The sequence below is a fragment of the Xenopus laevis genome, chromosome 9_10L (genome assembly GCF_017654675.1).
Source record: "Xenopus laevis strain J_2021 chromosome 9_10L, Xenopus_laevis_v10.1, whole genome shotgun sequence".
Lineage (NCBI taxonomy): Eukaryota > Metazoa > Chordata > Amphibia > Anura > Pipidae > Xenopus > Xenopus laevis.
Genome location: NC_054387.1, coordinates 114,146,122 through 114,167,718, shown reverse-complemented (window position 1 = coordinate 114,167,718; position 21,597 = coordinate 114,146,122). Strand labels below are relative to the sequence as shown.

The 21,597-nt window shown below is 41.0% G+C and overlaps 1 protein-coding gene across 1 annotated transcript in view; it reads left to right on the top strand.

Moving 5' to 3' along the window:
* The first annotated feature begins 3,918 nt into the window (after positions 1 to 3,918).
* The window catches only part of usp31.L (ubiquitin specific peptidase 31 L homeolog), a 40,592-nt gene continuing 22,913 nt past the window's right edge, over positions 3,919 to 21,597 (top strand). The window contains exons 1-2 of the mRNA XM_018236460.2: positions 3,919 to 4,617; positions 18,920 to 19,045. Of these exons, the coding sequence (XP_018091949.1) occupies positions 4,096 to 4,617; positions 18,920 to 19,045 (648 nt within the window). The 5' untranslated portion in view covers positions 3,919 to 4,095. The remainder of the gene's footprint in view (positions 4,618 to 18,919; positions 19,046 to 21,597) is intronic.

Below are 21,597 nucleotides of genomic sequence, written 5' to 3'. Positions count from 1 at the left end.
TAATGAGCAAGTACATAATAATGGTTCTCATGCAGCAATATACAATGATAGTACTACCCTGATTCGTCTGACATCTAAGGAACACATTGATCAAGCAATTAGAAAAGACTAGCTTAACACTTATGCATGGCCCCCAGAGGATGCGAGTTGGCCTTCTCGACTGTAAGAATGGGCTAAACAGACTGGGTGGATATAGAAAGCTGGTAGGAAGTCCACGGTTCCCATGTCTGTATGATTTGGCAGAGCCATTTTAATGTGAAAAACAGGTAATAAGGAGAAATAGCGGAGTTCACCCACTCTGCGTCTTAGAAGCACATCTCCGCTCTGATGAAGTGCCGGTAACTCTGGGCACGAAATGCGTAGGCTGAACTGCACTATTGATTGCCACTGTATGTCATTGTTTGCAGGAATAAAGCCATATTTGATGAAGATAATTTGTCCCCTATTTTTTCCGGCTGAGCGCCCGCACTGTCTGAACTCATCTTCTGTTTCAGAGCCATTTTAATAAATGGGCATTTACCCAGGGCCCACCAGGACCGGATGGTCCTCCACCAGACTTTAATCTGATATAACTTTTGACTGAAGCATCCCCCTGAAATGACAGGCCCATTTAAATTCCCTGAAAGAGCACTACTGGAATTTAAAAGAAATTCTGACTTAGGGTTGCCATCTGTGCTGATGGCTAAACCCGAACACGGGGGGCGGGGCAGATAACATTGGGGGTGGGGCAGTGATGTAGGAACAGGCATGATCACATCAGAGGCGAGGACAGTGATGTTGGTGGAGTTATGACACCAGGGCAAAGTTATTGCATCATTTAGATGCAACTGGCTGGATTTCTATCCAGTATTCTCAATGTTTTAAAGTGTTGATGCCTAGTTCAAAACCACACAAGTGGCAACCCTATCTCTAGCTATATCCTGCTTGAGGATTAAAGAGGAAGGAAAGTCTAAAATAGAATAAGGCTAGAAATGCTGTATTTTGTATACTAAATATAAACATGAACTTACTGCACCACAAGCCTAATCAAACAAATAATTTATGCTTTCAAAGTTGGCCACAGGGGTCACCATCTTGTAACTATGTTAAACATCTTTGCAAGACCAAGACTGTGCACATGCTCAGTGTGATCTGGGCTTCTTAGGGATTGTCATAAATTACCAAAACAGGGAAACGAACAGAGCTGCTTAAATTCTGCAAGGCTGGGAAGTAAGGCGGGGGCTCCCCCTGCTGTTCATAAGTATGATTGTTTCCCTGCTCAGCAGTTAGGGACCATCTGACAATTCCTATCCACAGCAGTAAATGAAGGGAGAATTTCACTGCTTAAAGTCAGGTTTCTTATAAAAACGTACACATTTTTTTTATTAAAGTATGTTGGAGATAGGTTTGTACTTTTTCATTAAAGAAAGTAAAAATGGGATTTTATTTTTTTGCCTTTACATCCCCTTTAAGGCTAATCCTTTAATTACTGTTATGCTATCTATTATACAGAAATCAGTTGTCCAGAAAGCTCTGAAATACAGCAATGCTAATTAAGAAAAAGGGATGCACCGAATCCACTATTTTGGTTTTGGCCGAACCCCCGAATCCTTTGCGAAAGAATCGGCCGAATACCGAACCGAATCCTAATTTGCATATGCAAATTAATGGTGGGAAGGGGAACATTTTTTTTCCCTTGTTTTGTGACAAAAAGTCACGTGATTTCCCTCCCCGCCCCTAATTTGCATATGCAAAATTAGGATTCAGATTCGGTTCGGCTAGGCAGAAGTATTCAGCCAAATCCAAATCCAAATACTGCTGAAAAAGGCCGAATCCTGGATTCGGTGCATCCGTATTAAGAAATAAAAAAATCTTATTTTTGATTGATTTGCTTTTTTTGTTATCTGTAATAATAATCCCTATTCGTAAGGCTGAAAACCGAACAGAAAGTTCAGGCCTTACAAAAACCGAACTTTTTGAGTCAAAACCGAACAGGTGGCAGCCCTATTCTGACTTAATTTTTTCAAATTATTTTCCCATTTTTGTAATTATGCTTCACCCTTAACATGACTGTTGGTCAAGGACAGTGCAAACTTCTACTTTACTTCTACATTCTGTTTATACTTTGATAAACACAGACCATTTCTTTATTTCTTGCATTTTTATATTCACAGTTATCTGCTTGACGGTAGCACTAAACCAAATGTATTGGGGTAATGGCAGTGTCCCACAACTACTGTAAGATCTTTGCCCTGGGACCACTGGCTCATTAATGATGGTTCACTTTTACTTTAACCTATCGTATGTTATAGAAAGGCCAATTCTAAGCAACATCTCATTTGCTCTTCATTATTATTGAAGACAGGGCAAAAAAGGCTTCTATACCTACAGAGGAGACATTTTGCTGAGAAACTTGTGGGTTTGGAGGAACCATTGCCTGGGAGTTGATATCAGAGGTCGTGTAGAATTAACAGCTCAGGTAAGAAAATGAACACAGGAACAACAGAACATGGAATTCCGTGGAGCATGGGAGAAAAACATTGGCAGTTTGTTGCCTCATTAAAACTAAAAGGATGGAAGCATATATATATATATATATATATATATATATATATATATATATATATATATATATAATACATATATATATATATATATATATATATATATATATAAATACAAGATTCCTCTGCACTCAACCCATTATCAATATATTTAAGACAGAGACATTTTGTGCATACTGCTACTGAAAAATGCCTTACCCTTTAAACAAAACAGGGATTGTTTGTCCATATATTGCAATATATTTAAGCTGGCCAACTACGTCAAAGTCATCCCATATCTGGCCAGTCCTACACTTAATTTTCATCTGATTCATTAAGAATTCTATGGTTTAATAATACATTTTATAAAAGGGACGAATACTTTCCCTTGTTTGTTATATATATATATATATATATATATATATATATATATATATATATATATATATATATATATATATCATACCTCCCAACTGTCCCTTTTTTGGAGTCCCTCTTTTGACAGCTCAACGCGTAGTCCCTCATTTTTACTGGAAAGTCCCTCTTTTCTCTGCACTGAACAGCCAGAAAAAGAAACAAAGTTTCTCACTTAATTGGCTTTTAGCAGAGAGCCCAGAACAGCTAACAGGTGCAAATAAGATACTTTGTAACAATTTTGAGTCACAAAAACACAGTTTAGATAAGGAGAAATATTTTCAAACTTTCATAACCTGCCAAATTTCGTAAAACAAACATGGTAACTAGGGGGTGTGGCCACAGAAAGAGGTGTGGTCAAAAAATTGCTGCGCTACATGCGGAAATTTTATATATATATATATATATATATATATATATATATATATATATATATATATATATATATATATATATAAATACACAAAAGCCATGAATATCTTGTAAATTATATCCTTATAAATGGTGAGTAGTGATGTTATCAGTTATAAAAGGTGAGTAGTGATGTCATCAGTTATAAACGGTGACTAGTGATGTCATTTTTGTCACATGACTCGCTAAAACGTGTGTATTATAATAAAGTACCTCTTGTCAAGGCCAAACTCCTCTGTGACTTATAATATCCTTCTATTTTACAATACAGGGTACTTTATTCACTATATAACACACAAATCAAATTGTGCAATACAATACTCGTGTCGCGAGAGTTTTTTATGTGACTGTAGCGTGGAAAATGTTAAATATCTTTATTTGTTGCTGTCATTCCAGTATCTGGTACTCCTGTCCCAGAGAGGCTGCCACGTGACTAGTGTGTACAAACAATCCCATCTGGCGGGAACGCGGGCCCAGCAATTCCACTGACAGGACAGCAGCAGTCTTGTGGGCGGAACCCATCTATCACTATGGTGAACGCAAGGGCGACGCTCCAGTTTGCCCTTAACCAAAATGGCAGGCGCGTCCGTCGGAGCACGCATCATCCTGGCGCTCCCAGTATCACGTGACAGTTCTGCCAGCCCCGGCCCAGGTGCACAGTGTGCGCCGCCCGGAGCGAAATTAAAGGAGAACCCTGCCTCCCCTCTCTGTCCCCCGGTCACGGTGGCAGCGGGAAGGGGATGCCCCCATGTCGCAAGTGTCGGGCTCCCCCGCTGCCCCGGCGGCCGGCGGGAAGGAGAAGAAGGCTTCCCTGGGGAAGAAGCTGTTCTGGCGGCGCGGTGGCTTGGTGAGCCGCTTCCTACGGACCCTCAGCGCTTTATCTCACCTGAACAGCGAGCATGATCATGCCCAGCCCTCCCGGGACAAAGCCGGCTCCCCTGCCCGCGCGGAACCGCCCTCCGCGCTCCTCCTACAGCAACAACAGCAACAGAACGAGCGGAGCCGACCCCCCAGCCCTGGGCTCCCCGGACTGTCGGGCCTCAAGAACCACGGCAATACCTGCTTCATGAACGCCGTGCTGCAGTGTCTGAGCAACACCGACCTCTTCGCCGAGTTCCTGGGCCTGGAGCAGTACAAGGAGGGCTCGGAAAGTCCCATCGCCAGCCCCGGCGGAGCTCAGGATCGCGGAGAAGTGACGGAACAACTGGCCACGCTCTTGCGCTCCCTATGGACCCTGGAGTACACCCCGCAGCACAGCCGCGAGTTCAAGGTGACTGATCACTACTTTATTGCTTTTATATGGACTGACCTTTGCTCGTGTTTAACTGCATCTCCCCCAGGCAACAATAATGTACGTTTCTTACACCATCCTCGTCATACCTTTCCAACTCCAAGCTGTTTCCTAACTTCTCATTCTTCATCTAAGTTCTCTATTCCATCCAGCTGTTGCAAAACTACAACTCTCAGCATCCCTCATGACCCCACTGCCCTCACAGGCCACTGCACGTTGTGCAATGCCTACAACTCCTACTCCATCATCCTTCCATTCCTACTCCATCATCCTTCCTTTCCTAACTTGACAGGCTGTTGCCTTTATACCTATAGTTCAACTCTACCCCCCCCAGGCCATATCATTCTGTTTATAAATAGTTGCTGCCTAAAATTGTTTTTGATGGGAAGAAGTGTAACTGGTCAGTACAAGGCATGAATGTGTGCCACAAGAGCTTAATGCAGGGGTCCGCAACCTTTTTCATCTATGAGCAATATTCAAATGTAAATGTTGGAGAGCAACATAAACATGCTAATAGTTCCCGGGGGTGCAAAATACAGGTTGTGATTGGTTACAGATATCCACTATGTGGACTTGAAGCCCACAGGAGACTCTGTTTGGCAGTACACATGATTTTTATGCAATTAAAGCTTTGCCCTTAAGCAGTGTCGGACTCGGATGCCAGGGGCCCACCAGAAAACCTTAGACCGTGGGCTTACTTTCCAAATTATTATTCCTCCTCTCCTCACTCAACCTCTTTATTCTCCTAGTCTTTTATCTCTACATACTATACTCAATTCTTCCATTATTAAGCCTCTTAAGGAAATAAGGAATAGCCATGAAATAGGCCAAACGATTAAAAGCAAGAAGTCCCACGGACACCAGGGCCCACCGGGAGTTTTCCTGGTATCTCGGTGGGCCAGTCCGACACTGTCCTTAAGTCAAGAATTCAAAAAGAAGCACCTACATTGGGGCCACTGGGAGCAACATCCAAGGTGTTGGAGAACAACATGTTGCTCACGAGCCACTAGTTGGGGATCACTGGCTTAATTATTTGGTTTAAAAGAGGGGCCCCTGTACTTGTAAAAATCACACTGACTTAAACTGTTTTTTAGGCTCCTTGATTGGCTAGACACAGTACTATCAGCAGGAGCTTCCCTGTTATCCTCTTGTTAGAGAAAAAAGCCCCCCTCCCATTAATATATTTATTTTCTACAACTCCCTGCATCCTTGTTTCACTGTAAACTTTAAAGGAGAAGGAAAGCTACAGACCGTTTATTGCCAGTAGATTAAACGCAATAGTGCAAGCTATAAGACTATATTCATTCTGCAGAATGCTTTCCATACCTGAGTAAATAGCTCTGGAAGATCTCTGTTTAGGATAGCAGCTGCCATATTAGCTTGGTGTGACATCACTTCCTGCCTGAGTCTCTCCCCGCCTCACTCATAGCTCTGGGCTCAGATTACAGCAGGGAGGGGGGAGAGAGGAGCAAACTGAGCATGCTCAAGCCCTGCCCTGGAGGTTTAAGCTGAAAACAGGAAGTCTGATACAGAAGCCCATGTGTACACAATAGAAGGAAATGCTGTGTTTCTTTTGACAGAGGACTCAGAGCAGCATTACTTTGAGGGTTTACTGGTGTATTTATATAGACCTTTCTGATAAAGCTTACTTAGTTTTAACCTTTCCTTCTCCTTTAAGTATGTGGAAGTTTGCAAATGCCTGGTCTCGGCTTGCTCTTTAACATTCTAATTTTGTGTATGGATGCCCTACCCGTGCTTCTCCATCTGTTGATAAATTGCAACCCCCCCCATGATAGGAAAGTGTTGAACTGCCACCCCCCATTCTGGAATGTGTAAACAGCTGGAGGGATTCTTGTTGAAGCTTCTTGGTTGTTGGCTTTGCAGTTTGGTTGTTTGGCGATGAATCTGCACCCAGTTTAGCCACATATTTGGCAGTTGCATATGGATAAACTGCCCTGATTTGTACCCTTGGGACCCAAAAGAAAATTTGCTGGCCTTGATGTTGAGTTGCAGTTAGTACTGGAAATTGATTATATGGGGAATGAGGAGATCCACTACTTGTCTTTGCATTATCATGGGCATGAATTGTATCCCTTGGGATCTGACTGTTCTGATCCTTGGAACTAGAGCTCGTAGCGTTCATGGGAGCTTTGGTATCACCTTAATACCCTAGTTGATGCCCTTGCCATGAGAGTTGGTGTAAAGGTAAATGTCATAGGGTCAAATGGATTTAGGCATTGCAGGAATGAGGCGTTGCCATGGGTGCGCTGATGGGAGATGTCAGGTTGTGGATGAGTAGATGCGAGGCCAATGGCAAGCTAATGTTTTGGATAAAGAAAGGAGCCATGGAGCATAGGTGATTAAACGGGTTGTTCATCTTTAAATGGACTTTGGTACTGCAAGTTGGAGTGATCTCACCCCATTCCTTTCTCCCCCAGCAGCCTAACAACAGAACAATGGGGAGATAACCAGATAACAGCTCCCTAACACAAGATAACAGCTCCCTGGTAGATATAAGAACAGCACTCAATAGTAAAAGCCAATCCCACTGATTCAGTTACATTAAGTAGGATAAATAACAGCCTGCCAGAAAGTACGGTAGTTCCATCCTCATGGGCAGGCAGAGGTCACATGACTGGGGGCAGCTGGGAAACTGGCAATATTTCTAGCCCCATGTCACATTTCAAAATTGAATATAAAAAAATCTGTTTGCTCTTTTGAGAAATGGATTTTAGTGCAGAATTCTGCTGGAGCAGCACTATTAACTGATGCATTTTGGAAAAAACATATTTTCCCATGACAGTATCCCTTTAAAGGTGAATTACCCATTTTAAATGCTGGTGCTTTTAAGGGTGGGAATTGGTGGTGTCCTTTGGGCAGATTAGTAAGCAGTGATTTGTCTTCATTGCCCAGGACTCCTCTACATTTGTGTTTTGTGCTTCTCTACTGTGTGCCATTTAGCGTTCTCTTCAATCCCGTCATTGGCCCCTGTTGTTCTTTCCATTATACTCTGCTGCAGGGTTAGTGAAGGTGGCGCACGTATCTGATTGGGGATCACTGTCCCATGCCCTTTCCTTCTCTCCCTGTGCCAAAAACTCCCTCTGTTTCTTTCCAGATTAGCAAACTGACAGTCATGGGGTGTTTCCCTGTTCTTATTTTGCCAGTGCTAAATAATGGTAGAACAACCCTTTCATAGCCATAGACCAGAAAAAAAAGCTGGTGTCCCATTACATGCAGAGATTTGTTATTCTGAAGCCTTTTGTTCATGGCAGTGCTGTGTATAACAGCTGTCAGATACCTTTCATAGAGGAGAACATGTAATGAGAATAATGCTTACGTAAAGAGGCAAAACTAGAAAAACTTGATGTCTGCATTAATATATATATATATATATATATATATATATATAAACGTAACGCCCACTATGGAAATTTTGTTATTTTGTTTTGTACTTCATAGGTTTTGCCCCTGGGCCCTTAGACATGGGTGTTTTTATTTGTGTACTTTATGTATATTTGGCTCACATCTGAGAGCACCTAAGTGCATTATCGGATTCCTTTTTATTCCACCGTGTAGAGTTCTGCTGCGGGTTGGGTACCTGCGGGTTACCCGCAAAAAAAGTGGGCACCCTGCGGAATGAGGGGAAGATTTTCAGGTGTGGGTATACCTGTGGGTCGGGTTGCGGGTCTCATCTAAATGTCTAATATTATGTAATATTGTCTATATTTTACTCCTTTTAAAGTTTTACGAAACTTGTTTCAGTCCCAGCCCACTTTTGATAATATCAAAATATTTGCAGCACCGTCATTTCCAGTTTCATGGTGGTCGGCCAGTTGCGGGTCTGGTTGTGGATAAGGCAGTTGCGGGTGCGGGTAGCGGATGAAAGTGGCTAAATATGCTGGTCCGGGTCTTAGAAATTGGTTCCGTGCAGGACTCTACCACCGTGAGCCTTCACTCCATTGATGTAGTACAGTCCTATTTCCATTGTGATTTTTTTTAAACACAACATGCAATGCACATATACATACCAGTATAATATAAAGCTATGCCTACACCTTCCTGTAGCTATAACAAGCTATAAATGTCCCTATTACTAAAGGGGTAGGACTGTGCTGTTAGTTGGGGCACTTCAGAAAAGCACTAACAGTGCTGCACATTCAGTAATACGGACATGTTTTTTATACTTTTAGGAGCATGTCGGTATGCTTTCATATAAACGTTTTTTGAACACTGTTTGTATTTTACATTCATTTTTTTAAATATATTTCATATTACAGTTGTTACCCTGCTAATAATATGAGTATATAAAATGAGCGCCTCCTGTTGTTGTGTTTGTAGGATTTAAACTAGGGCTGCACCAAATCCACTATTTTGGATTCGGCCGAACCCCCGAATCCTTTGCAAAAGATTCGGGCGCATACCGAACCAAATCTGAATCCTAATTTGCATATGCAAATTAAAGGGGGGAAGGGGAAACACATTTTTTATGTAAACAATAAGTCACGCGATTTCCCTCCCCACCCCTAATTTGCATATGCAAATTAGGATTTGGTTCCACCGGGCAGAAGGATTTGGCTGAATCCGAATCCGAATCCTGCTGAAAAAGGCTGAATCCCGAACCAAATCCTGGATTCCGTGCATCCCTAATTTGAACAGAATGCAAAAGTTTGTTGCAGGAAACATCTCTTGACTGTTCTGTGCCCAGTTTTTATTGCCCAGTGTGACAGGAATGATAGAACCAAGCAATCGCTCCTGTCCGAATGAGCAGAGAAGCATCAGGAGAACCTGCAGAAATAAGTCATGATTTTGATTTTGTCTGCCCCCCCTGATTTGTTAGACATTCATGATAGTAGCAGTAAAAATTTCAAAAGAAGATGTAAATTGCAGCAGGGCATTAGGAAGTAAATCTAGCAAAGATTTTGGCTGGAAAGGCTGTATTTTATATACAAAGCTTACTATACTAGCCTAGAGTTCCATCAGCCCTATAACGGCAATGCTGAATACTTTTAGATTTCTTGCCTCTGCTTTTCTTCTGCACTACTGTTTCTGATTCATGCAACAATGTAGCAGAGGCCCCTTCTCTTTCAGGTCTGTTCATCTGATGAGTGCTGCTACATGGTTTCAGTAGTCAGAACCAGTAGAATATTTACAGCCAGGCAGTTGTTGCTAAGTTTCAATACCAATCCCATTTCGAAAAAGCTTTAAACTAGCGAAAATGCTTAATGTATACTGGGCTTAAAGGGGTGGTTCACCTTTAAGTTACCTTTTGGTATCTTATAGAATGGCTAGTTCTTTGCAACTTTTTCAGTTGGTCTCCATTTTTTTCTTTATTATAGTTTTTGAATTAATTGCCTTCTTCTTTGACTCTTTCCAGCTTTCCACTGATCCCATCTAAAAAAAAAAACCAAATACTCTGAAAGGCTGCAGAATTGTTGTTATTGCTACATTTTATCACTTATCTTGTTATTCATGCTTCTGCTATTCATATTCCAGTTTCTTGTTCAAATCAGGGCATGGTTGCCAAGGTAATTTGGACCCTAGCAACCATACTGCTAAAACTGCAAGAACTGCAGAATAAAAAGCTAAATAACCCAAGAACCACAAATAATAATAAAATTAAAACCAGTTGCGAATTGTCTCAGACTATCACTCTCTACATCATACTAAGTTAACAAAAAGGTGAAACACCCCTTTCGAATAATATTTAGTTTCTCTGTGCAACAAACAGTTTCCCTTTCAATGTGTCCCTGTTCTTTCTAAAGTAAACAAAACCATTCTTCTTCAGCATTTGCTACTGTACAGCCATTTGTCTCCTTCCATGCTAATGTATGATATTTATCTCCAGGAAAACATTGACTTTCTCTGTAATGAAATTGGATTCCACCTCTCATTGGTTTATTAAGGTCGAACCCCTCCATATACATCGGCATTTGTTCCTTACTCCCCGTGCAAGTCTCCTCTTGCCGCACATTGAATCTCCTTGCCTGTGCCACTCCTTCCTTTATTGATTTAATTTATTTTTTATTTTTGGATCCTTGGTATGAAACACATTTGCTGGCGTTACACATCACTCTTCTCTTACACTGGGAAAACTGGAGGCTATTAGGTTCCACCTCAAGTGCAGAAACCTCTGTACGTTCTCTCCCCAGTGGCAAGTTCTGCTGACATGCCGCTTTCTTTCTGCATGGAATTACCCCATTGGTGCTGATTTTGTTAGACTTCAGTCACTTGTGTAAACTCTCTGCAAGTGCCCCAAACTGCTATTGTAAATAGAAATATGTCTCTGTATGTATGGGACCACAATCATTATCTTCCCCAACGACTTTGTGTGTGTGTGTGTGTGTAAAAAATAAGAATGTAGCAGTGCGTTATACTCTTTTAGATATAGAAGAATTGTGCTTAAAAAAGTAGTGTTTTGGGCTGGTTTATTGAATATTTTTGCAAAAACCCTAATAATCCTTCCCTACTCCCTGAATTCCCAGGCTGTGCACGGGAGTCGGCGGCTCTCAGCTCACTGCACTGTAGGACAGGAACCAATCAGCAGCTAGCAGGACCTGATGGGGAACTGAAGCCTGTCTGTGCTTGTGTGACTGCAGGGCTGTGATTGGCTGTCCCCCTCCTACTGTGCTTCTGGCAGGGACTGTTAGGACAAGCCCACCCCTCATTTGAAAAACAGACAGGGACCAGAGAACATCTATAGGGAGCTCCAATAATGGGGCTATTTTTAAAGATATAAATTTTTAGCACCATGAAAAAGCAATACCATATATTATTTATATTTTTTTTTCATTTATCCTATATGTCTCCTTAACTGTTCTAAATTGATACATTTCTTCTCTTTGAATCCCTAAGTTTCATTAAAGGTAGCTGTTACTCTTTGCAATATCTAGTTGATACATTTCTCAGCTGTATCTGTAGAGAATTCACAACTGTTGGATCAATTCAAACAGTTTAGATGCTCCTGGATTAGTGATGTGCGGGTCGGTTTTTTCCCGACCCGCCCAAAGCCAGCCGTCCCTTCACCCGCTCCCGCCTACCGGCTTCCTTTTATAGACCCGCGGCACCCTGCCGATTACGTCGCAAAAGGGACGGGACGAGCAGACGCAGCGTCTATAAAAGAAGAATCCGGCAGTGCAAGGGGGCAGGTGGGGAGAGCAGGAGAAGAGCTCAACCCAGACCCGCCCGACCCGCAAAGAGGAGTTTGAAGTCGGTCCGAACCTGTCCGGCCGCACAACACTATCCTGGCTTACTGAGCTGCCAGACTGAAACACTAGAGGCAGAATCATTAAACTAAATTTACATTTTGGGAAAACTGCAAAAAAATAAAAAATGGAAAGCAATTGAAAAAAGTCTTTGTTTATGGAGAACAATCTGAAAACAACTCAACTGAAAAAAGTGTTTGGAAGGTGAACAAGCCCTTTAAACAGCCAGGCATAGTTGGTTATCAACAACTTGGGGAACCCCCAACTGCAGCATTATAGAAAGACATTAACGTTAAAGGGGTTGTTCACCTTTACTACAACTTTTAGTATGATGTAGAGAGTGATATTCTGAGACAATCTGCAATTGGTTTACATTTTTAATATTATTTATATTTCTATATTTTATTCAGCAGCTTTCCAATTTGCAATTTCAGCAGTTTGGTTGCTAAGGTCCAAATGACCCTAGCAACCATGCCTTGCTTTGAATAAGAGACCGGGATATGAATAGGAAAGGGCCTGAATAAAAAGGAGTAATAAAAGGTAGCAATACACTTACAGAGCATTTGTTTTTTTAGATGACACCCTTTTCAAAGCTGGAAAGAGTCAAAAGAAGAAGTCAATCAATTGAAAAAACTATAATAAAGAAAAAATGAAGACCAAATTAAAAGTTACATAGAATTAACAATTCTGTAACAGACTAAAATGTAAAGGGATACTGTCACGGGAACAAAATGTTTTATCAGTTAATAGTGCTGCTCCAGCAGATTGAAGCAGCACTGAAATCCATTTCTCAAAAGAGCAAAGAGATTTTTTTTTATATTTAATTTTGAAATCTGACATGGGGCTACACATATTGTCCATTTCCCAGCTGCCCCCAGTCATGTGACTTGTGCTCTGATAAACTTCAGTCACTCTTTACTGCTGTACTGCAAGTTGGAGTGATATCACCCCTCCCTTTCTCCCCAGCAGCCTAACAGAACAATGTGAAGATAGCAGCTCCCTAACACAAGATAACAGCTGCCTGGTAGATCTAAGAACAACACTCAATAGTAAAATCTAGGTCCCACTGCGACACAATCAGTTACATTGAGTAGGAGAAACAACAGCCTGCCAGAAAGCAGTTCCATCATAAATTGCTGGCTCTTTCTGAAAGCACATGACCAGGTAAAATGACCTGAGATGGCGCCTACACACCAATATTACAACTAAAAAAATACACAGATTCAGGAATGAAATTTTATATTGTAGAGTGAACAGTGTAATTTAGAAATAAAAAATACATCATAAAAATCATGACAGAATCCCTTTAAAGTTAAACCAGTCCTTTAATGGGTGGGGAGTAACTTGGGAGTGAGTATAGGCATTTTGACCACTGTCCCAAGTAGCTTCAATGATAACGAAGTGTTCACTATAGTGCTAAAATGTGCCTCCCCGTTGTTTGGTTGTATTTGGCCCCACTCTCACTATACTACCTGTACATTGTGGTGCCTATAGCTGACAGAAGTAAAGTGTGTGTGTTGGAGTTATCACCTTAAGGTTACTTCTTATTTGTTTTTGTTTTTTTAGGGTACATACAGAGGATTTTGATGTGATATATCCTTTTAGGGTTAATTGATGATGAATATATATTTGATGATGTAATTTCCTGTAACTCCTTTTAAATGCAGACTTGAGGCTTTGTATTTAATATAGCTTGATAAAGGGCAGACATTGTGCCGAAATGTCGCAACTGTGATGTGATTTTTGTAATACACTTTTTGCAATTGGATCCCGAGTGCAGCTTCTTTATTCACACTGACTGTTTATACAAATATGGGGGTGATGCGGCAATATATATATATATATATATAAAACCTGGATTATATATATTTGGCTGTACAGTAACTGTTCCAGAAGCTATTACATTTATTTAAAAGTGCCACAATGTGGTGATTGCTAACACAATGGCTAGCTATATGATTATTATTTTTTATGGTATCTGTCCTCTTAGACAATTCTGCTGTCCCCTGGCCTCCCCTCTTCAGACAGCTGACATGGTACTTCTTGAAGCCTCAATTTTTTCCCCATTGATTGCTGCCATAATATTAAAGATCTATAACTCCATCCTGGAAAGCTTGAGGAGTACTTAACAGAGCTGTCTGCTGCTGCTGCCTGATTGGCATTAAAACAATGGTAATTTGTTCAAGTTGGCCAAGAATAGCTTCTCCGGATGTCTGCCATGATTGCTGTAATGAGTATATCTAGACAGTGACCTCTTAAAGGAGACCACACGTAGATCCACAGCCAATTACAATGCTGTCAGTGCTGATTATCCCTCATACCATATCCAAATGTTCACAGGCCAGATTATATTTATGATTCTGCTGAAAGAAGCCTCCAGATAGTCTGTTACTTGGAGCCTTAAAAAATCATTGCCTTCGTCCAACATTTGGGCCCCCTAGTCAATATAATAAAGGATAATACCATGCATTTTTTTGTTGTGTTAAGTGTATATTAGGGAATACATGTCAATATTGTTTCAACTTCATTATTTATAGTATTCAAAGGCGGAAGTCAAATAATGAAATTCTATTTTCTGGACAGCAGACGTGCATGTGGGGAATATTCACTATGGAGTGCCTGAAGTAGTTTAATATAAGCTGTATGTGTAGCTAAGAGGGATTCCTAATTCTAATAGATGTGTTTATCACATACGGTAACCCATTATTTCCAACAGAGCACCCTTCATTCGGTTCTTTATTTCTCTTACCCAGAGGTTTAGATTTGTAGAATGAAGTATGAGAAGGCCTTTGATATGCTGCAATGGGAAGGGTGACATGGTGTCTAGGTCTAGGATTTGGTTGGGCGGGGATTAGGCAGGTATTTAAGTTTTATGAAGTCTCTCGCTGGGGTGGTCCAAACTGATGTTGCTGGCTACAGTGGTACTGCTGTTAATGACTCAGGTGTATGCTGTACGGTAAATGGATAATCATTGGTTGCATCTTCAAGTACAGGTATGGGATACCTTATCCGAAAACCCTTTATCCAGAAAGTTCCATATTGCAAGAAGACCATCTTGTATAGAATGCATTTTACTAAAATAATTTAAATTAATTTCAAAATTATTTCCTTTTTCAATAATAATAATAATAAAATTGTATCTCATACATTACCTGGTACTGGAAGCAAAACCAGCCTATTGGCTTTAACTAATGTTTAAATTATATTTTAGAAAGCTTATGGTAAAGAGATCCAGATTACAGACCGATCACTTATTCGAAAAACTCCTGAGACTTCTGGATAATAGATCCCATACCTGTATCACAGTGCAGTCATCATTATGGTGTTTTGACAACTAAAAAAGTGTCTGTTTTGAAGCTACAGAGTAGAGTCCTGCATGGGTCCAATTGGAAGGACCCTTGCCCGAACCAGACCTGCTGACTCCTCAGCCAAACCTCACCCACCACCAAACACATGCCCCTACCCAGAACCACTACCCGACCTGGACCTTATTGAGTTAACTTACCTTCCGATCCACAAAACCGGAAATGATTTCACCATAGACTGGAAATCATGCTTTTTTGCAGGAAACATATCTAGCTTTGGCCATGGAGAAAATGAGGTTCCATTTACTTAATAAATATAATATTTAACCTAAATGTGCACATGCTAAATTTTAGTTGCTAGTTTCGGTCAGCAGATCATGTAGCAGAAAACTTGCTGCTGGTTTTTTCTTTTCCCCTTTTTGGCTTTCCTTTTAATGAAAAGAACACCTGTAATACCAACAATGCTGCAGGGCGGAGTCCTAATACCATGCAATGCATAAAGTAGATTTCTTTTTACTGGCTGAAAAGAAAACCGCGCTGATTAGTAGCCCTGCAGTTGTGTACTTTGTAGATGTTTAGGCGAGATCAGAACTTCAAAACGAGATTCCTCTACAGTACCCATGCTCATGTTTGAGCAGTAAAGGTGGCCACACACTATAAGACCTCACCAGTGATCAAACCTTTCCCCCAATATGCCTACCAAAGGCTGGCGATATCTGGTCTAATCTGTTCTTTCGGTCCTCGGGCCAAACTATTGAATTACAGTGACGGCAATAGTTGCTGACAGGACAAGAACCGCATTAACTAGCTGATTCAAGTGTATGGAAAAATCAAAACTGTCCCATCGACATCTGGCAGATTTTTGGTAAGAAATTTGTCAGGAAGGGCCCCATACATGGGCAGATAAACTGCCATATTGGTCTAAATGACCCAAAATCAGCACCTTAAATCTGCTTGTGTATGGCCACTTAAGTGTCACTTGCAGTCTAGCAAGCACTGATTTGAACTTTGAATGTGCTAAGGTGGCCATACACTATAAGATCCACTCGTTTGGCGAGAAAATGAATCTTTCCCCCAACATGCCCACCAAAGGCAGGGTGATATCGGGCTTATACAATCGTTCAGCGCTTGGATCAAACGATTGGATTACAACAATGATAATAGGCGGCAACGGGACAAGGACCACATCAACTTGTTGATGCAGTCCTCGATTGCAAAGGAAAATCAAACCTGCCCGATCGATATTTGGCCGATTTTTGTCCAGATATCAATTGGGGAGGCCCTTTGGAATGCCCCATACATAGGCAGATAAACTGCCAAATCTGTCTAAAGGACCAATATTGTCATCTTAAATTTGCCAGTAAATGTCCAGTTTTAAGTAGTAACCAGTGGTGAGAAAAGTTTCTCACTAATATGCAGCAGTCTCCTTTGAAAGAGCAAGTAATCAAAATGTTACATTGGCTTTAGTTGTGCAACTTGTCTTTATGATTATTTCCTTTACAGATATTTAAGAATTTAGCTATATTTGTGTAGTTAGTTAAATTTAACCCTTTAACCCACCAATGACTCTACTAGAGGAGCGATCAGAGGGCTTGGCAAAGAAACCAACTGGTCATTTGTACAGTACACCCAGTACAGGGGTTTATATAGGATAGTGAGCCACACGTGCTGACTAAAGGGGTTGGTCACCTTTAAATTAAATTGTAGTATGATATAGAGAGTGATATTCTGAGACAATTTGCAATTAGTTTTAATTTTTTTATTTAGCTTTTTATTCTGCAGTTCTCCAGTTTGCAATTTCAGCTATCTGGCTGCTAGGGTCCAAATTACCCTAGCAACCATGCACCGCTTTGAATAAGAGACTGGAATATAAACAGGAGAGGTCTGAAGAGGAAGATGAATAATAAAAAGCAGCAACAATAAATTTGTAGCTTTACAGAGCATTTGTTTATTTCAGAGGGCGTCGGTGACCCCCATTTGAAAGCTGGAAAGAGTCAGAAGAATTAATTCATTAATTTAAAAAAACGATAAAAAAGACAAAATGAAGGGCAATTAAAAAGCGATTCGGATCGATTCGTTTTCCGAAGTCGCCCGAAGTTGCCTCACAAGCTGTTAGTTCCCTCATACAAGTGCCACAAGGCAGACGTGTCAGACAAAGGATTGGCTCGTCATTCTAATCGCTACGGCCTGTATTTGAGCCTCTATTCGATGTGAATACTAATGTCCTATGGACTTTTTTCTTGGCTCACCTCCATCTCTGCCATGTCTCCAAAGAACGTTGAAGATGATACAACTTTAGTAGTAACCATAGTTATTGTGCTGGAGTGATGTCAGCCGTGTGTCCTTACTCTATCTCCTATAGAATCGGAACAGTTACATGAGGTTTAGGGAGTTCTCCTTATTTATTCTCAGATACAGGTATGGGATCCATTATCCGGAAACCCGTTATCCAGTAAGCTCCGAATTAAGGAAAGGCCATCTTCATTAATCAAAATATTTGAAAACGATTTTCCCTTTTCTCTGTAATAATAAAACAGTAACTTGTACTTGCTCCCGACTAAGATATAATTAATCCTTATTGGAAGCAAAATCGGCCTAATGGGCTCATTTAATGTTTACATGATTTTCTAGCAGACTTAAAGGGCAGGTTAACCCCAAAATAAAAAAATGTCTAATAAAAGAAAACCTAATTCTAAGCAACTTTCAAATATACTTTCATTACAAATTTTCTATAGTTTTAGTTATTTATATATGTATTGCTATTGAAAGTAGGAATGCACCGAACCCACTATTTTGGATTCGACCGAATCCTTTGCGATAGATTTGGCCGGATACCGAACTGAATCTGAATCCTAATTTGCATATGCAAAATCGCGTGACATTTTTCTCTCCCGCCCCTTATTTGGATATACAAATTAGCATTCGGATTCGGTTCTGCCGGGCGGAAGCATTCGGCCCAATTCAAATCCTGCTGAAAAAAGGGTGAATCCCGAACTGAATCCTGATTCGGTGCATTCCTAATTGAAAGCAGTGTCTGTCCCTTTCTATTCTCTACCCTGGTGTCTAAGACCGTTAAAAGAGGTTGTTCACCTTTCCTTACTTCTACCCATAAAATGATAATTATGTTCCCTTAAGCCTGACGCATTCCTGTGTAAAATGGGGTCGGCGACCCCCTCCCCATGTGCGTCTACTAACTTCTGCCCTAGAAAGACACACTAAATTCAGAGGTCATTTTCTAAAAACGATAGAAATTATTTTAAAGACATACATTACAAATTTACTTAAAATTACCTTGATAATTGTATTTATGTGAAGGCGAACCACCCCTTTAATACAATGTAAGGCAGCTGATTAACAGACCTGTCTTTCTGGGAACCAAGACTTTTGCAACATTGTTTAAAAAGTAACAACTGGGAGTTAAGCCAATGCAGCTTTCAATAGCAATTGTTTATACAAATAACTTTGAAAGCACAAAAATTTGTAATGAATGTATATTGGAAAGTTGCTTAGAATTATGTTTTCTTTTATTTGTAAATTTTTTATTTTTCCCTTTAAGGTATGAAGATCCAAATTAGATAGTAATCCCTTATACGGGAAACTCCGGGTCCCGAGCATTGTGGATATCAGGTCCTATATCTGTATTGGTATGCATTTTAAATAGGGGAACAGTGGATTTCTCCCATATACCAAGGTACCTAATGAGGATCATTGGAACCATTGTAAGAATAATTCCAGTTTCATGCGATTGTAAACTGAATGTCTCTCTTTTTACAGACCATTGTGTCCAGGAACGCCCTTCAGTATCGGGGGACCTCCCAGCACGACGCACAGGAGTTTCTTCTATGGCTGCTAGACCGCGTGCACGAGGACCTGAATGTAGTGGTCCAACACAAACCTCGGGTGTGTAACAAGCCTGTTTTGAGCCTGTCTAGGGAAACCATTAGGTGGTTGTCAGCGTTAGCAGAAAATATTTTGTTGTGCAACTCTTAAAGGAACAGTTATGCTGAAATATATATACAGGTATGGGATCCATTATCTAGAAAGCTCAGAATTACAGAAAAACCGTCTCCCATAGATCCCATTTTAATCCAAATAATCCAAATTTTTTAAAATGATTTCCCTTTTCCCTGTAATAATAACTAAGATATAATTAATCCTTATTTGAAGCAAAACCAGCCTATTGGGTTGATTTAATTATTCCACCATTTTCTTTTTAGATGTAAAGGAACAGTAACAGCAAAAAAAATTAGTGTTTTAGGGCACACAGGCAGATTCGGGAGAAGCAACGTCGGGCGATTTTGGAAAATGAATCGATCCGAGTGCCATCCCGCCGGCGATTTGCATATTAGCTGGTGGGGAGGCAGTTCGGGGACATCAGTCGCCCGGAAGAAGAGGAGATTTGTCGCGGGCGACTAATCTCCCCGAATCTGACTGTGTGCCCTGACCCTAAAAGCAATTAAAATATATTGAACTGTTACTCTGCACTGGAAAAAAGGGTGTGTGTGTTTCAGAAACACAACTATTTATATTACAACATACTGTAACTGCTGCTGTGTAGCCATGGAGGCAGCCATTCAAACACAGGACACACAGTAGATAACTGATAAGCTCTGAAAAATCTCATTGTATACTACAGAGCTTATCTGTTATCTGCTGTGTATCCTGTGCCTTTTTAAGCTCCTTTTTAAGATTTGAATTACACCCCCCATGGCTACACAGCAACTTTTTTATATAAACCATTAAAGCAAATGCCCTAGTTTCACCAATGCAGCACAACAATACATTTTACTTTCATTACTTTAAAACACTTTCATTTTAAGTGTTACTGTTTCTTTAAGGTATGAAGAAACAATCTGTTATCTGGAAAACCCCAGGTCCCAGGCATTCTAGATAACTGGTCCTATACCTGTAGTGCTTTATATTTGTCGTTTTTATTTCTTATGGTAAAATCACTACCCTAAGGGATTTGATCAGCTGCTTGTCCCTTTGTGCTCTTAAAGGAAAGTCGTTTAGCACTTGGGGGTGCCAAATGTTAGGCACCACCAAGTGAATGTATTGACTTACCTGAAACCCCGGGCCGGTGCTCCTATCAGCAGAAAACTGCACCGGCCCAGGGTTATTCCAATGAGCACCACGGAATGATCCTCTTCCGGCTTCTTTTTTCTTCAAATTTCCTGGGGCAAACGCATGCGCAGTAGAACGAAATAGCCGACTTTTTAGTTAAAGTTCGGCTTTTCACGCTAATGCGCATGCGCAGCCGCGCAAAGGAAGAGGAAGCCTGAAGTGGAACACTCCGTGGTGCTTACTGGAATTACCCAGGGCCGGTGCAGTTTTCTGCTGATAGGGGCCCCGTCACGGGGTTTCAGGTCAGTAAATACATTCACTTGGGGGTGCCTAGCTTTTGGCACCCTAAGTGCTAATCAACTTTCCTTCTCCTTTAAGGGCATTCCGTACATTGCAGCTTGATAACCTGGGCGTGTGTATTCCGTTTCTTCAGTGGCTCAGCAATAGATAAGGAAAATGTTGTTTTTAGAACCTCTGTTCCTTCCTGTTATAGGAGCTGGTCAGGAAGGGAGGATGGCATGTGAAAGTGCATTTCCTTGCTCTCATTAGTTATCTCACACGCTGCATCATATCTTAAAGCCAGATAGATGCACAATCTTCTCTATAGCCTATAAAGGAGCTGTCATGTATTTTAGCTATGGCAGGAACCCCTCCTCTCTTCCTGCTGCTCTGATTGTTTAGGCAGTTTTGCCGAACAAACAGAACAATGGAAAGGCGACTGTGTACATGTATAGTATCATATTCACTTGTTTGGCCCATGGCTGATCACTTGGCTACCCTATGGGTTTACTTATGTATGGCCACCTTATGTCTATTTAGAATTTCTGTTTTTCTCTGGGGGGGTCAGATAAACCTTTCCAATTCCCTGTTAGCAGTGGGAGCCTAAAGGTGGCCATAGATGCACAGATAATATTGTACAAAACAAATTTTTGTACAATATTCTGTGCATGTATGGTGGGAGACCAGCTGACTGTCAACAGGAGACTTGGATATCGGTCGGCTCGTCGTTTGGGCTGGCAGGAAAATTTTTGATCGGGCGCCTTTGAAGTAGGGATGCACAGAATCCAGGGCTTGGTACAGGATTCGGCCTTTTTCAGCAGGATTCGGATTCAGCCTAATCCTTCTGCTTGGCCGAACCGAATCCTAATTTGCATATGCAAGTTATCGGCAGAAGACTTGGATATCGGTCGGCTTTTCGGTCGGGCTGGCATTTTGATTTGGCGCCTTTGAAGTAGGAATGCACCGGATTCGGTTCGGGATTTGCCCAGGATTCGGCCTCTTTCAGCAGTATTCGGATTCGGCCGAATCCTTCTGCCAGGCCAAACCAAATCCTAATTTGCATATGCAAGTTATCGGCAGAAGACTTGGATATTGGTCGATTGGGCTGG